The 18974-nt window shown below is 33.6% G+C and overlaps 1 protein-coding gene across 3 annotated transcripts in view; it reads left to right on the top strand.

The window, feature by feature from the left end:
* The window catches only part of DMXL1 (Dmx like 1), a 153682-nt gene that overhangs the window by 93131 nt on the left and 41577 nt on the right, over positions 1 to 18974 (top strand). For 2 of the 3 annotated variants that reach the window (XM_069087836.1, XM_069087835.1), the window contains 6 exons: positions 3876 to 4054; positions 6512 to 6657; positions 11996 to 12081; positions 12981 to 13182; positions 14744 to 14861; positions 16948 to 17010. In XM_069087836.1, the coding sequence (XP_068943937.1) occupies positions 3876 to 4054; positions 6512 to 6657; positions 11996 to 12081; positions 12981 to 13182; positions 14744 to 14861; positions 16948 to 17010 (794 nt within the window). The remainder of the gene's footprint in view (positions 1 to 3875; positions 4055 to 6511; positions 6658 to 11995; positions 12082 to 12980; positions 13183 to 14743; positions 14862 to 16947; positions 17011 to 18974) is intronic. The other variant, XM_069087834.1, reaches the window with a different exon arrangement.

Here is an 18974-nt window from a genome sequence, read left to right as displayed (position 1 = left end):
TCCACTTCTTTGCTACCATGACATATGGGTCCTTTTCCTTTTTCTTTGATCTCTATGTGAGTAGTGACTATAATGCCACTACATTATATGCAAATAACAGTACATTTGGTTTTGTAATAACACCTACTGGCTTTCACAGTTCAATTGTTGAGGTGTATGAACCCACAGAAAATTACAAATTTAGTTAAATTTGATTTTTTAAAAAGGAAAAATATAAAATATCCTATTCATTTATTTTAAAAATTAAAAATAGGGAAGATACAACTGTATCATAAATCATTAAATAATACTTAAACTTCAGTTCTGAATGACTCCCATTTAAAGGAGAATGCTTTCCCAACAGTCATATTCCAGTCTTTTGTATGGAGGTGAGTCTGGGTTCCTGAAGCCTGTTAGCTGAGACAAATCCTACCAAATCAATAGGACTTTAGGTATGAACCTAGGAACAGGAGACCATATGGAGAATAGTTTAACCAGTTTCATAGGGGCTTGTCATTAGAGGCAGTGGGGAGGGAGAGAGGGAAGACAGAAACACGTCTCCTAAGAGATGAATACTACGTTAGTAGAAGGAGTCTCCTAAAACTGTTTACTAAGGGTTGAATACTACATTAATGAGTGGAGGGAATACCCATATTGAAACTATAGATCTTTTGAAGATTTTAAAGGAGTTAAAGAGAAATAAAAGAGTAGAAGGGCTAAATAGATAGAGACACTTAGAGGGGCAGAAAGATAAGGAAAGAGTGGAGGCATATGCATGTAGGGAAAAGATGTACAATAGGGATAAATATTCATTGTGCTATATTCTGACCTTCTAGCCTCTTGTTTGTTAAAGACAAAGCTGTGTTGTTAGTTTACAACGATAGGCATAAATAAAGATGTATTGACTTTAACTCATGCTGTGAAGATTTCTTATTCTGTTGAAAAGAAATTGTCTCAGACCAAGCTTGGAAATATTAGTAGTAAAGATGGCATTTGTATATTCTTGTATTATTCACTCCCATTATTCTTCAGGAGATGGATAAATCTGCCCTCTCAAAAGGAAGGATACCACCTTAGGACGTAATGAAAAGGCCACAAGCCTTACCCAATCTAATGCTATCCATAGCCTTCTCTTTTATGTCTAGTTTTACTGTGATCTAAAGTAAAATACTGTTCTATGAAAGGCATGTCCATTAGAGTTCAAAGCAGAGGGAAAGCTATAGTGAGCTCTTGGTGCCATTTAATAAACACCCAAACAGAACAGGGGCAGAACATCCCGGTTTGTTTCTTAATTACACACAGAACCACAATTTTTCTAGAAATTTGGTGAGAATTTGGTATTTTGTGAAGAAATTTTGTCTTTATTGTGCCTAACAGTGCATTAAATGTAGCAATAAATGTTGAACCGATGAATCTGTCTTTGGAGAAATGGTATAGATATACCATCATATTCTGTGCTCCCATTCTCCAAGAACTCTTGCCCTTTCCTGTTGCTCTGAAAGCTAGGTGTAAACCTGAGGATAAATTTAAAGACAAGATAGCTCCTGAACCTAGTTAATTATCAGATCATTTTTTCAGGTAACTTTACTTATTTGTATAATCCTAAACTTGGGTAGACATTACAGTTCCCTAAACCTGTGTAGTATTCAACTTTCTTTTGGATTCTCAGTGGCCTACTCTAAGGTGTGAAATTCCAATCTGGCATTAGAATTATAAATAACATCTGGCTATTTTGGTAATTTAATACTTAAAGGATCTGTAATTTAGTTGGGGCTGATACGCCATTTGTTGCAAAACCTTTATAAATGGTCTTTAACTGTTGCTATGGCCATTGCGTTGATGAGCTTCTGTGAATTCAACTTCATTGGTCTGGTCTTTAGACAAAAGACACATTATCCACATCTGGCTTTGTATCTGAAACCTTTACAGTTTGTTAAGACGTATCAGAAATCGAGAGTCACCTCCATTCCACTATAAGGCAACAGAGTAAGATATGTAAAACTTAGCTCTATAATAGCATTTTAGTTTCTTCAGGTCAGAACAGATATTTAATATTGTGAGCCAGATTGTCTTTTTCAAAAATTAAATGTCACATATTTAATGTGACATATTAAATGTCACAAATATCAGTTCATTGCTAGTCTTTTGAGAATTCTGCCTTTTTGTAACTCTTAAGTGATAGAACAAATTTTTCTTTGGCAATCTGAAGAAAAAGAGAAAAACTATGCTTTTTTGTTTACCTCTTCCTAATTTGGATCTCTTCTAATTCATCATTAAAGTGAGGAGGATGAAACAGACAGTTGCAAAGATCTATTTCAACACTGAAATTCTATGATTGTTCTCTTCCCAAAATATTTTCTGTTAAATTTATTTTCCAAAAACGTATTAAGAAATCATTTTGGGGAGTAATTTTGGAAATTTTAAACTATCCTTAGACCATATCAAATTATTCCATTTTCTTTTATTCAGTCTCTTTTCTGATTCAACATTGTATAGCTGGATTCACAGGCTGTACTTTGAATTGCTTACTCTTAAAAAAAGTAAACAACAAAACACTTTCCTAAATTTACCTTCTAACATGTACTCTTTCAATTTTTTTACAATACACTTTAATGGAGAAGAAAAATGTATGTCGATATTGTCGTTGACAAAAGTTAAATTTTGTCGGTTATTTTTTTATGTCTTTATATCCATTAAAAAGAAGTCATTTATAAGATAGGTATTCTTTTTCATATAATATTAGGTCTTAAGGATAACTATTTTGAGAAGGTAAAGAACATTTTCAAATTATAACTATGCATTAACAAATTAAAATCTGGAATATATTTAAATATGTCCAGAATAAGTTGATACTTTTGATTAGCTGAATCTTTTAAGCCAAAAGTTACTTACCAAAATTAGGCAAAAATATAAAAATAAACATTTTTAAATATCTTTCTGATTATTTAAAAGAAAATTAATGATAACATTTAGCTTTTGTACTTAGTGCCACAGTACTAATCATATATTTTCTCTCTTAATTTCCTAATTTTTTTAATAATCATGTTAAAAGTTAATGAGTTTTGCTTAAAAATGCATGTGCATGCTGTTTTGCTAGTTGATCATCTCTAAACAATAAAATATAGAATAATTATGTTACAGCACAAATATCTACATCCTGTTCAAAGGTAAGTTAACTAATTGACATAAAAAGGAAATCATTTTACAGTGATATGGAATGATTGTCACTTTTTGGTCATCTACTTTTTATGACATTCATGATTGGCTAGTAGATTTTGATGAAATTTTTATAAAATATTTTTTAAGGAACAATATATTTAAAGAGTAGAAAAATAAATTATGTAAAGTATTTATAGTACAGACTGTAATACATAGGTAACACCAGTAACTAGCAATTTATGTTTTCCTTTCCATGGCTCTTATTTTTGATTAAGCAAATTAATTTTTATAGTTTTCATCTTATTTTATTATTTTCCATATTTGCTAATGAAAAACATAAGACCAAGAAGTTACTTAAATCCCCCAGTGAATTTTTACCTTGAATCCACATTAAGTTGACACCATCAGTTCCCCAGGTAAAGATGGGGGATTCCTTATAGTGGTAAGGTTTTTCCTAGCCACCTTTAGTTAAAAAGAAATCCTAATCCTGCATTGGTGATTTCTAAAGATCCTAGGAATAGAAGAATGATGACAAAATTCTCATGAAAGTTGGTTTTCTTTTCATTTTTCCCTTTCTGTTCCCTTAAATAATATGAAGGTTTTTTGCCACTTGTACTTACTTTTGTTTTTGTTGGAAATAAAATGAGATCATGCTAAGTAGAAATAAACTGTAAATCTTATTGAACATGAAAATTGTATTTCTTTACTAATAATCTTTTTTCCTTAATTTTGTTTAGTTTCTTCTTCAGTTGAAGATGGTGAAAAACAGCACAAACGATCTAGACCATCAAAAATATCTTCCAAAGAGTGCCTTCCACAGAACTCATCCTCACCTATAGGAGACCAAGAGTCTTTTACTTATAAGGAAAAATTTATTCCTCCTGAGCTTAGTATCTGGGATTATTTCATAGCAAAGGTACCTAATGTAATCATGAAGTATTTGTGTATTCATTTAAAAACAAGATTCCATTTGCTTCTGTCTTTAAATATTTTATCAGAACATTTTTTAAAAGATAGTTTTGATTATGTAGCATGATCACTTTCTAAACTCTTTAAAACCTTTTTATAAAAGCCAACACTTTAATGAATTATGACTTTACAGATTTCAGAATGGGGAGTTTACACTTTGATATAAAAAGGATATAGCACATATACATTATATAAGTGGAGAAAGCAAAGAGAAGAAGGTAGATGAGATGTCAAGGAGATAGAGTGATCGAAAACTGAAAAGAGAAGACTAATATATGAAATTTTCAGAGACCAAGGCTTCAGTAATGGGAGGAAGGAAGGAAATTGCATTAATTAAGCTTTTACTGTGTGCCAGGCACTGTGCTCATGGGCATTGTCCTAGAAGAAAAGTTAGATACTTCAGCTTAAGTGTGAAAGGAGTCATGGACTGATTTCTTTGGTCTTTGCAATTTTTGTTGCCGCCTATTCCCAAAGATACAGGAGTAATGGTATAACATAGACCACCCAAGGAGCACTTATCAAAGATAATAATTCTGACTTACCTGCTCTAGAATAGAAGGACCATTAGAGAACCAAATCAATCAGCCAGTGAACTTTCAATAAGTGCCTCCTATTTGTTAAGCACTATGCTAACACTGGAGATACAAAAGGGGGCAAAATACTGGTCTCTGCCCTCAAGGAGATTATAATCTAATGGGTGAGACAATGTGCAAACAAATATATACAGAACAAGCCATGTACAGGATAATTAGGAAATAATTAGCAGAGGGGAGGCATTGGAATTAAGAGGTGATGAGGAAGACTTCCTGTAGCAGGTTGAATTTTAATTGGCACTTAAAGGAAGCCAGGGAGGTCAGTATCCAGAGCAGTAGAGGGCAGAGCAGAAAATGCCTGGAGCCGAGAGAAGGATTATTTTGTTTGTGGAAGAGCCAGGAGGGCAGTCACTGGATCAAAGCATATGTGTTGGGGATTAAGGTGTAGGAAGACTGGAAAGGTAGGTAGGAGCTAGGTTATCAAGGCCTTCATTTTGTGTTTGCTTCTCGAGGCAGTAGTGAGCCACTGTTTTTACAGAGCAGGGTGACATGATTGGGACCTGTTTTAGGAAAATCACTTTAGTGGTTTGGCAGAGGATGGATTGGAGTGGAGAGAGACATGAGGCAGGCAGACCTACCCATATGCAATAATCATGATATGAATTGATGAAGACCTGTACTAGAGTAGTGACAGTGTCAGAGGCAAGAAGGCTTGTGTTTAAGAGATGTTGCTAAGGTGAAATTGATAAACCTTGGCAACAGCTTGAGTATTAGAAAGGGGTGAGGGTTCATGGAGAGACAGTGATGAATCCAGGATGACTTCTAGGTTGCAAGCCCCGAAGGACTTGGAGAGGATTTAGGGCGAAAGATAATGAATGCTGTTTTGGACATATTGAGTTTATGATGTCTCCTGGCTATCCGGTTCAAGACTGAGTCTGAAAGGCAGTTGGAGATGTAAGATTGGAGGTCAGCAAAGAGTTTGGGGCAGGATAGGTGAATTTGAGAGTCATCAGCATAGAAATGGTAATTAAATCCACGGAAGCTGATGGGATACCAAGTGAAGTGTATAGAAGGAGAAAAGAAGATAATCCAGGACCGAACCCTGAGGGACATTTTTGGCTAGAGAGTATGATATGGATGAGGATCCACCAAGGGAGACAGAGAAAGATCTGTCACACATGGAGGAGAACCAGGAGAAGATGGTGTTGAGGGAAGAGAGCATCAAGGAGGAGAAAGTGATGAACACTGTCAAAGGCTACAGAGACTTAGAAGAGAATGAGGACTGAGGAAAGGCCATACTGTAGAGAGAGCAGCTTCAGTTGGAATGTTGAGGTGGGAAGCCATATTGTAAGAGATTAAGAAGAGAATGAGAGGAGAAAAAGTGGAGGCTCCTATTATCGATGGACTTTTTGAGGTTTAGCTACAAATGACAGAGGAGATGTAGAACAATAATGAGGGGGTGGAAGGATCACATGAAAAAGAACCCAGGAAACATTTCAGGTCCACTGTGGTTCTGTTTTGGAGACAAATTAATTGCTTGGTACACCACTATGCCAAAGCACAAAGAACAATGGAACAACAAGCATTTCTTAAGTTTTTTATGTGCCAGGCGCTAAGTCCTAATGCTGGCTAGTTTCATGTCACCAGTGGCCTTGTCCCACTGACGTCTCCATTTCAGTAGGATTCACAGATGTCTTTCTGCTCCCTCTGTTGCTTGTACCTTTCCAGCGTCAGAATGTCCTTTGAATGCTGTCAATAGAAGTGCCTATAGAAATGTTTTTAAAATGACATAAAATACAACTGTTTGGATATATATTTGGATGTCTTGGTTAACATGTTTGGATTATGAATTCTATAAAATTTTATTTTAGCCTTTTTTACCACCTTCCCAAAGTAGAGCAGAATATGATTCAGAAGAGAGTCAGGAAAGTGGTGATGATGAGGATGAGGATGGTGATGAAGATGTTTTAACTTCAAATTATCAACTCCAAGAGCATGCTAATTCAAATTCATACAGGTATAAAATATGTATTTTAAGTTTCTTTGGGACATTTTTGTTTCTAAAGAATTTCAAGTACTTGATCATTTATGTTAGATTTTTAATCTTTATACAACATTATAGGAAAACTAGTTAGTTTTATATTTCTGCCTCTGCTTTTCAATGTCTGGACCCTCAGTTCCTTGTAATCTGCCTTTTATCCTCTATTACTCATTCTATTGAAACTCTGCCTAGCCTTTAGAAAACTTTATGGTGTCGCTTATCACAAAATTAAGGACCTTCTCCTTGATCTCCCTCCAACATCTTATACTATTAACCACACCCTTTTAATATCAATTTAATCCTAAGAGACTGAGACACCCAGATCTTGACTGTTTTCCTTCCTGTCTTATTTTTACTTTGTCTCCATTGCTTCCCTCCTTCTACTGCCATCAGTTAACCATGGGCCTTCTCTCAGTGGTGGACTCCTTCATTCTTATGACTTTTATCATTTTTTCTATGCAAATGATTTATCTATAGGTCCAGTCCTGACCTATGCTGAGCTCCATTCTCACATTTCTATCTAGTCGCTATATATCTCTGCCTGTATCAATAACTCAAATGATCATTTCCTAAACTGAATTTATCTTCCTCCTTATCTTGGACCCAACTGCAAAACTGGACCTTCTTCGAGTAGCTACTTCTGTGATGTTCCTTGGATATATTGCCATCGCTTGGTCTACTTTATTGTATCATTATCTCTTGTCTAGTTCCCCTATTGGCAGTTCCCTCCTCTCCGAGCTGTTCTTCACACTGTTCACAGAGTGAACTTCTTAATGCATGGGTCTCATTTACACTTCAGCAACAAGTAACATACAAATACATTAGACTGACTTGTAAGGGTATCCTGAGGAGATGAGCTCCCCTCTGATGTCTAGTTAAAGCTGTAGGTATGATCATTTACTTCAAGTGAAATAGATGCCTATTTAGATTGCTCTGGTAGATTATTCAGACTTGTATAATCAATTTCCTCCATGTACTTCAAGTGGGGTGGCACAGTAGATCATAAGAATTTACTAGAATAATGAAGTTAGGGCATTTGTATGTTGAAATCATCTAGTTTCAGGCTAAGAGAGAAGAGAAAAACAGGTAAAATGAGGATTATAATTCTTAACATGGTTTTGTGATGATCCAGTGAAATAATACATTTGAATTACTTCGTAAATTGATTTATAAAATCAGAATTTATTTTATTTCTCTTTGCATCTTGAAAATCAGTCGGATATTTGTTCAACTAAAACACCAGTGACATATATAAAAGCGTAGATTAATCAGTCAAAAAGGATATTTTAACCAGGTCCTGAGTTCTGGGTGCTGGGATGCAAAAAGGAAAATGGAATAGTCCTTGTGCTTGATGAACTTAAATAAAGAGGAAGGCTCCTGGGTTCTCAAACTACTCTTTCCTTGACTCCTCATTCAGCAGAAACTGTTCTACAGAGTTACCAGTGATCTCTTAATTGCAAATCTGATCATGTTTTCACAAGTCTTCATCTTCATTGATGTTTCTGCAGCATTTAACCCTATTAGACCATCCTTCTCTCCTCTGTTGGTTGTCCTCAGATTGCTTTCCCTTAATTTTCTTACTACCTTTCTAACTATTCCTCAGTCTCCTTCACTAAATCATCACCCACATCACATGCCATAAACTTCGAGTTTGCCACAAGCTTCTGTCTTGGGCCTTCTTTCCTCTGCATACTTTCTCACTTGATGACTTCATCACCCCAGCAGTTTTAATTTTCTCTCTGTGCAGATCTATATACTCAGCCCTATTTTTTCTTCTCGACTCCAGTCTTACATTCAGTGCTAGTAAATGTTTGACACCTAGCTTCTACCTAAACCCACCCCCTCCTCTAGCCCCAGGTACACAACACACTTCATTAAAACTGTAGAATCAACAATAAGACAAGCTGACTCTAGCACACCCTCTACCTATCACATCCCCTATCACAATTGCTTTTTTGATATTTTAAACTGGTTGTCTTGTAGACATTGCAAACTTAAACTGTCCAAAACAATATTCATTACTTTTACCCCCTACAAATCCATTCTTCTTCTGAATTTCTCTATTTTTCTTGAGAATACTACCATCCTTACTATCCAGTCTCAAACTTTGCTTTATCCTTTACTCTTCATTTTCTCTCACCCCTTGCATACACTTAAGTTGCTAAATCCTCTTATTTCTACCTCCACAAAAATTTTCATATCTATTCCCTTTTCTCTACTCAAACAATTACACCCCCACTTTCCCCTCCTTACCAGTTCAAGGCCCAATCACCTATGAGCTGTCAATCTCAAGTTTTTCCTCTCTCTACTTCATCCTTTATATAGCTGCTAAAGTGATTTTCCTAAAACAGGTCTGACCAAGTCACTCATTAAATTCCAGTGGCTTCCTATTTTCTCCATGATTACCTCTTATTCCATCATTATCCCATTCTTTTTAAATGGCTTTATTTTATCTAAGCTTTCTAATTTTATGATTATTAGTGTAATTTTACACTTATATAATTAATAAATAAGCACATGTATATTGGGATTACATCAGCAATAGGTATGCTCTCAAAAAATTTTGGATTCCATTAGACCAGATGAGCTCTAATATCCCTTCCAGCTCAAAGATCATAAAATCATCAAAAGAGGGTTGGTTATTTTTTTTTGGCCACAGTAATACATGAAAGAAACAAAAATATAAAGCAACCATTATTCTTACGTGGCTATCTTTTGTAGTGATAAGTGGCACAATGTTGGAGATGAGGGCCAAAAGGTCTAAGAATCTCACAGTTCTTAGAACCACAACAAAAGGACATGGACAGAAAATGCAAAGCATAGGAAGTCTGTGAAGGGATTCAGATCTACACCAGGGCAGGAGTACTCAATCAATGATAAGAGTAATGCACCCATAGACCTTGAGAACAGCTGATCAGTCTAACTTACAGGTTTTTACCTTGGTATCTGAGAAGTCTGAGAATTTGGTTTTTTATATTTTAATGACTATTTCAATATAACTGTTTTGCTTTGTAATTCTATGTATTTTTAAAAATATATTTAAACATTATTCTGAGAAGGGGACCAGAGGCTTCACCATACTGAATCTGGGTCTATGACATTAAAAAAAGATTAAGAAATCCTGGTCTAATCAGTTTATCTTTACATACATTCATTAAGTGTTTACTATGTGTAATATGCAAGACAGGCATACAAAGACAAAATCAAAAACAAAATAGTCCCTGCCCTTGAGATCACAATACATTGATCAAGTTTCACTTACCCTTTTGTTTCTATACTAGAAAGATCCTTAGTCTTTCTTTTTTGGAATCTATTTTGTCTCATTAATGATTTTTGTTGCCTTCTATAAATTCTCAGAAAATTTTTTTTTAGAATATGCTCACAACGTGATGAACAAAAATGGATATGACATAAGAAAGAATTAATGTCTTGTAGTGGCCAGAATGTTAAATTTATAGTGAGGGATCTTGGTTTCAAATCCTAACCCTACCACTTAAGCCAATATGATTTTTAACTCATTTAACCTTTCTGAAGCTCTTGTTGGTTGTTATCTGTAAAATGAGATGGTTGTCTGGATAAAGATTCCTTTTAGTTCTAAATCTATAATTCTATGATCAATTCTTGTTTTCTGTTCTTTAGTAGAGTTATAGGATTTGGGGCATCCATTAATCCACCTCCCTCATTTTATAGGTCACAATACTGAAATGAAATTATTTGTCATATGGGTAACTAGTTGCATCGAATGTTACAATGGACATTTAGGTTTAAAGTCAGCTTTATATGAGGGAAAACAAACATTTTTATGTCATAAAATTGTAAAGTGAGTACATTTACTACCAAAATTTTACATTTAAAAAACTGTCTTAAAAAGCAGTAGAAATTAAAACATACTACAAATACATGATTGAAAAGATTAGATACAAATGAGAAGCCTTAGGTTTATATTTTACAATAATTAGAATTGCTATGGTTTATTTGAACCTCAGAGACATATCTTTAGTGGTTACTAAGAAATGACTGGGATTGTGAATCAAGTGAGACATAGATGGAGAGCCAGAATGATGTAGTGTCATGGAAGTCAAGGAAAGAAATTGAGAAGACCTTCTATACATATATCTTCTAATGGGAGCTGGCCCCTACTTAAAAAGTTGGAGGAGGCAGAGTACCCTTTCTGATAATGCCTAGCATTTTAACAGGAGCAATATATTATTTTCAAGGAATAATCTAAAATTACTTCTGTAAAATGACAAGGTTGGATTTAGTGGTCTCTGAGATCCCTTTCAACCCTAGATCTGTGAACCTAAGCTTTTTTTTTTTCCTGCAGCTGAAAATTTTTCTGAGTGCAGTCTGAAAACTCATTTCATGATCCATGCCCAGCTGAATTATTTTAATATAAGATGTCTAGATGAAGCATGCAATAATAGGACCTACAGCTGCTTTTGTGGGTTGACCAAAGAATGTCCTAATCTCTTCCTGATTTATAGGTTTATAACAAATACCTGCCAGTATGTGAACCGTTGTATTCTTTTTGTTTTATTTATATTCAGACCATTTTCTTCTAATATGTGCAAATATAACCGGTGTGCAAGGTTTTTTTTTTTTAACAAAATTTTATTTCCAGAAACACTTAATCTTTCTATTCCAACACTATGGTAATGAGTGATATTTTATTAATATTATGACCTTGAGCCTCGACCTCTAATTACTTTGACTTATTTTCCTTTCTCCTTACTTCTAAATAAAAACGTTTCATGAGAGAACCACGTATTTTCCATTTCATTTTTTATTATTGTAATTTTGTCTTTTGGGACTTTTTTTTGGGTCCAGTAACTGTGATTTAACTGATTTAAGGAACTCATGGTGATGAAGCTCCCTCTAATAATGCAGATCATTGATTGTTCTGCAATTTATATAGTCTTAGGTAGTTGCCAGAGCTACTTGGAGATTAAATACTTCCTCAAGGTCACACAGACTTTTTGTTTGAGACAGGGTTCAAATCTAGGTATTCTTGACTCCAAGGATGGCTCTCTGCCCACTGTGCAATGCTACCTCTCTCGTTCTCTCCTACTTAACATATTTCTGGTTAATTTATTCTCATCAAACCTAGTTGAACCAATTCTTTTTGCTGCTAAAGAAATGCAACCTTCATAGGAAAAGTTAAAAACAAGATAGATGAGAACAGATTAAGACTGAGATGATACTGTGTTAGAAGAAACAAGTGTCAGTCACTGTTTTAACTAAAAAGAGAAGATCTTATCGATGTATTCTAAAATTATAAATACTTTTATAAATAATTCACTGATATTATTTCTAGTTGGTCATTGATGCGATTGGCTATGGTGCAGTTGGTGCTGCATAATTTGAAGACATTCTATCCATTGGCTGGTCATGATCTTTCAGGTAATAAATACTTTAATATCAATTACTATCTTTACTTGAATTGATTAGAGTCTTTCTGATGAACAGAATAATTAATAGTTTTTTAGATCCATCTTAGCAGATTTTTTTAAGCATTTCATGAATATTTCAGAAATTTTATGTTTATATGAGTATTTTTATAAATTTATATGAATAAATATATTGAGATCTATTTAATTACTTATGAATTCAATCTACAGAAGCATTCAGTTCTTGCTATATACAAAACACTGCAAAGTATTAGGAGAGATGCAGAAATAATTTTGATACAAAATCTGGAGTTTACAGTCTAGGAGAGAGAAACATCTCAGACAGGAATAACATATATGACATAGCTCATGAAAGCACATATATAGTGTTACTCAAAGAATAAGGAAGAAAAGATCATTTTTGACTAGAGAGTTTGTTTTAGAAAAGGTAGAAGGAAGAATCCATTTTGGGAAAATAAGAGTTAAGTCTCAGAATGTACTTTATGAGTTGTCAGAAGGATGTCCAAATAGAGGTAGACTGTGGGCACTGGAAAATATAAATAGAGAGCTAACCAATCCTGAAGGTCTTTATGCTATTTTGCAAACCGACAATTCTTCCCAGAACAATTTCTTTTCCTTGCTCCATTCTCATTATGATTTATGTAATTTGATTTTATTTGATTCCTTTACTATTGGTTGGCTGTGATGTGATCCTAGATTATCTTTTTGTAGTTTTATAAGATACTTACCTGTTGTTTTTAGATGCTACAAATGTCAAAGATGTGCATACTTTAAAAAACCCTTTAGATCTTTCCAAGAAAAGAAGAGCATGTATTACTATTTAGTGTCAGAAAATCATTTTTAGAATTGAAAGATTAAAGAGTAACTAGAGCTAATTTGTTTTCTATTTAGAGCTTCCAGTTAGCTCACCACTGTGTCATGCAGTTCTAAAAGCTCTTCAGTGCTGGGAGCAAGTCCTCCTCCGAAGACTTGAAATACATGGTGGGCCACCTCAGAATTATATTTCAGTTCATACCTCCGAGGAGAGTTTGTCAGCAGGTCCTGCAATTCTTCGCCACAAAGCTTTGCTTGAACCTACAAACACCCCTTTCAAGTACGTAGTTTTAAAAATATTATCTTGCTATGTATAAGAATTTTGTGGTTGATTATTGTCATTAGTAAAATGTTTACAGTTCTCTATGTATATAAGGCTACTTTGGTAAGTTTTAACTGCATATATCTATATACAACAATGCTTTTTGAAGAGAAAATCTCTGAATTACTCATTCAGAAAAAAGAAGATTTTCCTTATGTCTGCCATGTCTGATTTTTCTTCCATTCCATTTTGTGGTCTAAAACTACTGAGTTCCTGGGATTATTAGGTGTTTGTTTAGTTTAAAAATAAATATTTTCAGACAGCTATGTAACACAGTGGATAGAGCACTGCTCTTAGAGTCAGGAAGACCTGAGTTTGAATCTAGCTGCAGACACTAGGTGTGTGAATTTGGGAAAGTCATTTAACCCTCTTTGCCTCAGTGTCCTCATCTGTAAAATGAACTGGAGAAGTAAATGGCAAACCACTCCAGTAACTTTGCCAAGCCCAAAATGGGGTCACAAGGAGCCAGAAATGATTGAAAATGACTCAACAACAACAGATGTGGTCATTGTCCCTTGACACTAATATATCTATAATATTATGGATGCATATTTATATTCTTTAATAGCTTAAATAGTCCCATAATATATTTCATGCTTTCAGATGCTGACCATCACAATCTTTTGAGTTTTCTCTTTGGGAAGATGATAATGCATTTCCTTTAAAGCTGAACAATTTGTTTGTCTCAATGATATTCCTCAGTATGTTCGGTAGAAAATAGAGTTCAATTAACATTTAGAAGTAAATTTCTGCTAATGTATTCCTCTAAAATTCTCTTCCATTTGCTTTGAATATCAGTACCTAGTTATTTGCCTGTTTTCTACCAATGTAAGCTTTTTGAGGGGAGGGACAAATTTTTGCCTTTTTTTTTTTTTTTTGGTAAATGTTTGTATCCTTAGAACTTAGCACAATGCCTAACTTGGAGTAAGCACTTGATAAATGCCTGTTGACTACCTATTAATATTAGTTAACTTTTGTAATTGCTGGAGGAAAGAATGACAGTTTACAAATTTATAAATTTTTAAATTCATCTAGCATGCATAATAAAAGGCCAGTGTAGACTACTCTATAACTTTTTAAAATTGTGGTTGATTTAAACATTTGATTGTTTTATTTGAAATTAATACTTTTACAATCCTTCAATTTTGTGGCATTTTATTTAGACAATTTATTTTGCATAAATTCAGCAGATAATTACATGATAATTATTAATCACTTGTACTTTTTTGTGTGAAACTGGCGCAGAAGGTTCATATGCTTGTTATGATGGTTGGTATAAATATCCCTTTTCCCCCTATCACTCCTTCATAGTTCATTTTATATCCTAGCAACCTTGGTAGATATTATACTCGCCTTTTTTAATCTGTAACTAGATTTCATCAGACCTTAGGAGCAATGCTTCTTTTTTATTTTCATTGAAGCTAAGAGAATGATTTGTTTAAATAGTGCTTGGGATAGTATATCACCTTCTAACAAATTAATAATCACTTTTTGTTTAACTATATATGCCTGTCTACAGATCTAAACATCATCTGGCACTATCTGTGAAGAGACTTTGGCAGTACTTGGTGAAACAGGAAGAAATTCAAGAAACCTTTATTAGAAATATATTTACTAAGAAGAGATGCCTAAATGAGGTAGAATTTAAAATTTATTGGTTTTCATGAAACTGTTTTGAGTTAAAGAGCTTCAAGATTTGTTTTAACATTTCATTTAAAGCAAATTATTGGTGGAAAATTAGATTCTAATATGAATATTTAAACATAAACAAAGAATATTTAAAGAAGGTGAGGGGCAAGATGAGGTAACCCCAATTTCTGAAACCTTTTTTTGGGGGGGTCCTAGAGATTTTTTGTTTTTATAGAAGGTGTTCCTAACTATATAGCTCTCAAAGATAAAAGTTTATCATTAGGTGGTATATTTACCTGTTAAGAAGTATACTTCTGCAATTTTTAAAAAGATGACTTGAGGTTTTCAAGTATTTCAGCAATTCTAATTTTTAAATTTTTTTTTTGTATAAAACACTACTTTGTTTCCTTATCTTCCTAATTAACAAATGCTTTTATCTGCTTGGCTTATTTATATCTCTTGTTCCTTATCTTCTACTTTGATGATTCTGTGTATGTTACTTTTGATCCTGAAGGTCTCATTAAGTATAATCATTATCGGTAACTTGCCTTTTCCTTAGTGTTAAATTATTACTCTGAAATAATTAAGAACTGAACTGAAAGGATGCAATGGTTTTGGAAATAAAAATGGAAATTACTGAACAACTATAATTCAATTCTTTTTTTTTTTTTGCTTTTTGGAGGGCAATTGGGGTTAAGTGACTTGAGCAAGGTCATATGGCTAGTTTGTGTGTTAAGTGTCTGAGGCCGGATTTGAACTCAGGGCCTCCTGACTCCAGGGCCGGTGCTGTATTCACTGTGCCACCTAGCCACCCCCAAATTCAGTATTTTCTTAAGCGATCTGTTCAAGGTAGATGAAATAAAGCTCAGAAAGCAATTGAACCACAATGAATCACAGTAGCAAACATGGGTACATTGCATGTTTTTATACATGCTAACATTCTATTTATGTTTTACCCCAATTTTTCATAGAAAGGAACATAATTTCATAATTATATAGACTATATAAATGTGTATCATTGACTTCATATTAATTAATCAAATAATTTTCATACAGAAATATTGGGTATTCTTGTGGAAAATACTATTATTGATGTTTTGTTTTCCTTGTTTGCTTGAAAAACAGGATAGATAATTTTTTTCATTTTTTTTCTCATAGTTCTAGTAACTTTAGTTGATTTTAATCTGTATGATATATTTTCTTTTTGTTCCTAAGAATATAAGTTTCCCTCCCCAAGCAAGGGGTGGGGTATAGATTGTGAATTTGGTACGTCATGGTAAATTTGGAAGTATTTGAGTCCCATGTAAATCATTTCAAATTCTTTTATCTTCAGAGCTCTTCCTTTTCAATCATTTTTTATTTCTTCCAAAAACATTAGGGAGAGGATTTCAATAACAACCTAGAACCATCATTTAAACAATTGGAATCAACCACAGACACTTAGAAGGCCAGAGAGGCACTAGGGAGAAGTCACTGATTAGTCAGAACTTCCCTCATGAGAGTTTACTTTATATGTAAAGACTCCAAACTATGCTGCATATGAAGCAATATTTCTGGAAATAGAATCTAACAGTGTATAAGCAAACTACTGATATGATATGACTTTAAAATGAATGCTTCTTAATTCCTCCTGTTCTCCTGCAGAGGTTCTTAACCTTGTGTCATGGACCCTTTGGGCAGGGCACACATGCCTTTGTAGCCCTTCTCAGAATAATGGTTCTCAATGCATAAAATAAAATAGAATTTCAAAGAAAACCAATTATGTTGAAATATAGTGATCAAAATATTAAGAAAACAAATTCACAGACCCCAGGTTAAGAATCTTTTCTCTAACGTTATATTAACATCAGATTTAATTAAATGAATGGAATAATTTAAGATGTAAAATAATTTTTTAATGACAGATTCTTCAGTTTTGAAGGATTTTTTAACAACACTAAGTATTTATAAATATTTGTAGCAGTAACTAATTGCAGTGGGCACTTTTTTTTTGTTTTGGTAAAATAAACTTAGATTTTTAAAATATTCCCAGTAACCTTGCATGTTACATCTTATCTTTACTCTGTCATGTGGTTATGTTTTTTTTTGATGAAGTCATTAGAGGACCACAGTGAAACCATCCAAAATTCTATAATGGAGGAGCCAAACTTCAACAAGGTACAAAATAACATTGAGCTGAAATTAAAATTTCAATTCCTCAATAACTTTGCCTTTTTTTTTCTTTCTTTCTTTCTTTTTTTCTTTTTTCTTCCTTTTTTTTTTTTTTGGTGCAACAGACTATTCCCCAGAAAACTACTGACCCATTAAACTTGAATATTGCATTGCTAATCAGTTTAATGGTTTTTTATTTGATTTGATTATTTTGTTAAATAAGAGAATTCAGTCTTCTTTTTTTTTTTTCCTTTTTTGTAGGGGGTGGAGGGGCAGGGCAAAGTAATCTGGTTGAAGTGACTTGCCCAGGATCACACAGCTAGAGAATTCAATCATAAAGGAAATTGAATGCATCCTGTTTTATGGCTACAGATGTTTTCTGGTATAGGCATAACTATAACTATGACTCAGTAGAGCTTTGGAAAATGAACAATAAAGAGTACCAACTCTTTTATACAGATCATATTTTATTTTAAAATGCTCATAAAAATCGTGTGTTGTAAGATAATTTACACAATATAATCCATTTATTTTCTGATAAGAAAATAAAGCTACAGAAGTTAAGAACTTCTGTTTTTACATTGAAAAGCAGTAATCTCTCAACAAAAAAAATGTTACTTCAGTATACAAAAAAATACTTTAACTTATGTTTTGAGTATGGTATCTAAAATTTTAGTAGTATTTCAGATGGATTTAGAAGGTGGAAGAACACCACCATCCCTGAGTTTTTACCTTTTATTTTTGGATATCCATAACTATATGACTGAATAAAATTGTGTAAGACAATGGATTTAAGAACAAGAATTGTCTTTATTTTTTGCTTTACAACTTTAAAATTTCAGGATTGTTAGGCAGCTAGGTGGAGTAGTGTATAGAGTATTGGAGTTTAGATCCTGAACCTGGTACTTACTGGCTAAATAGCTAGTGTGATCCTAGGATCCACTTAACCTCTCCCTCAATTTCCGAATCTGTAAAAATGGCGATAATAATAGCACTTACTTACCAGGGCTGTTGTAAGGATCAAATTAATACATGTAAAATGCCTTGCAAACCTTAATGCTAATTTATACAAATATTAGTTCTAAATAAACTTGTATAACCTACATTCTTTCCCAGAAATTCTACTGATTCTTGAAAGTTTAGGGAATGAATTCTGTAAGATATAAATCATTGAGGATATAAAGTAATACATAGCTGTATCCCTTCATTGTGTTTCTACAGACAAAAAAACCCCAAAACATTATTCTGAATTCGTCTAAGTAAATCTTCATATAATTCATGTACTAAATCAACTAAGTCCCTGTGAAATAACATGGCAATCATGGTTAATTTTGGAGATTAGGGACCAGGTTTTGGATCTTGTTTCTGATATTTACTAGCTGTATATTGTATGACTCATGTATAAGTCATTTCATTTACCTGAGTCTCAGTTTCCTCATCTATAAATTGGGAATAGTAATACCTAGCTTCAATCAGTCCACAAACATAAAGTATCTACTGTGTGCTAGGTGCTGTGCTGGGAGATGAAGATACAGAGGCAGCATATGAGACAAAACAGAATAAATGCAAAATAGATGCAAGGCAGTTAGGGAAGAAGGACTGTCACTATTGGGGGATCAGGAAAGTCTTCACAAATGTCATTCTTGAGCAGAATCTTGTAAATATAATTTACATGAGATTCTAAGATGGTAAGATGATCTATGTAAAGAATTATTTGGATTTAAGTCAGAGGTGTCAGACTCACTGTTCTTAAAACTTACAGCCTGATTTAGATTAAAATGTAATTGGGAAATGTTTAACAAAATAAATAAAAATGCAATACAACATAGATAATATTAATTTGTGGTTTTCTAATTCACTATCTAGGGCAGCTAGGTGGCATGGAAATAGAGTGCTAGGCCTGGAGTCAGAAAGACTTTAACTGATTTCAAATACATCCTCAGACACAGTTTGCCTTAGTTCCTCAGCTG

Source organism: Petaurus breviceps, unplaced genomic scaffold (assembly GCF_028583685.1).
Source record: "Petaurus breviceps papuanus isolate PSGF00001 unplaced genomic scaffold, PetGlider_PUasm1.0 183, whole genome shotgun sequence".
Lineage (NCBI taxonomy): Eukaryota > Metazoa > Chordata > Mammalia > Diprotodontia > Petauridae > Petaurus > Petaurus breviceps.
Note: the sequence above shows the minus strand (reverse complement) of the source record. Positions and strands in the feature narration are given on the sequence as shown.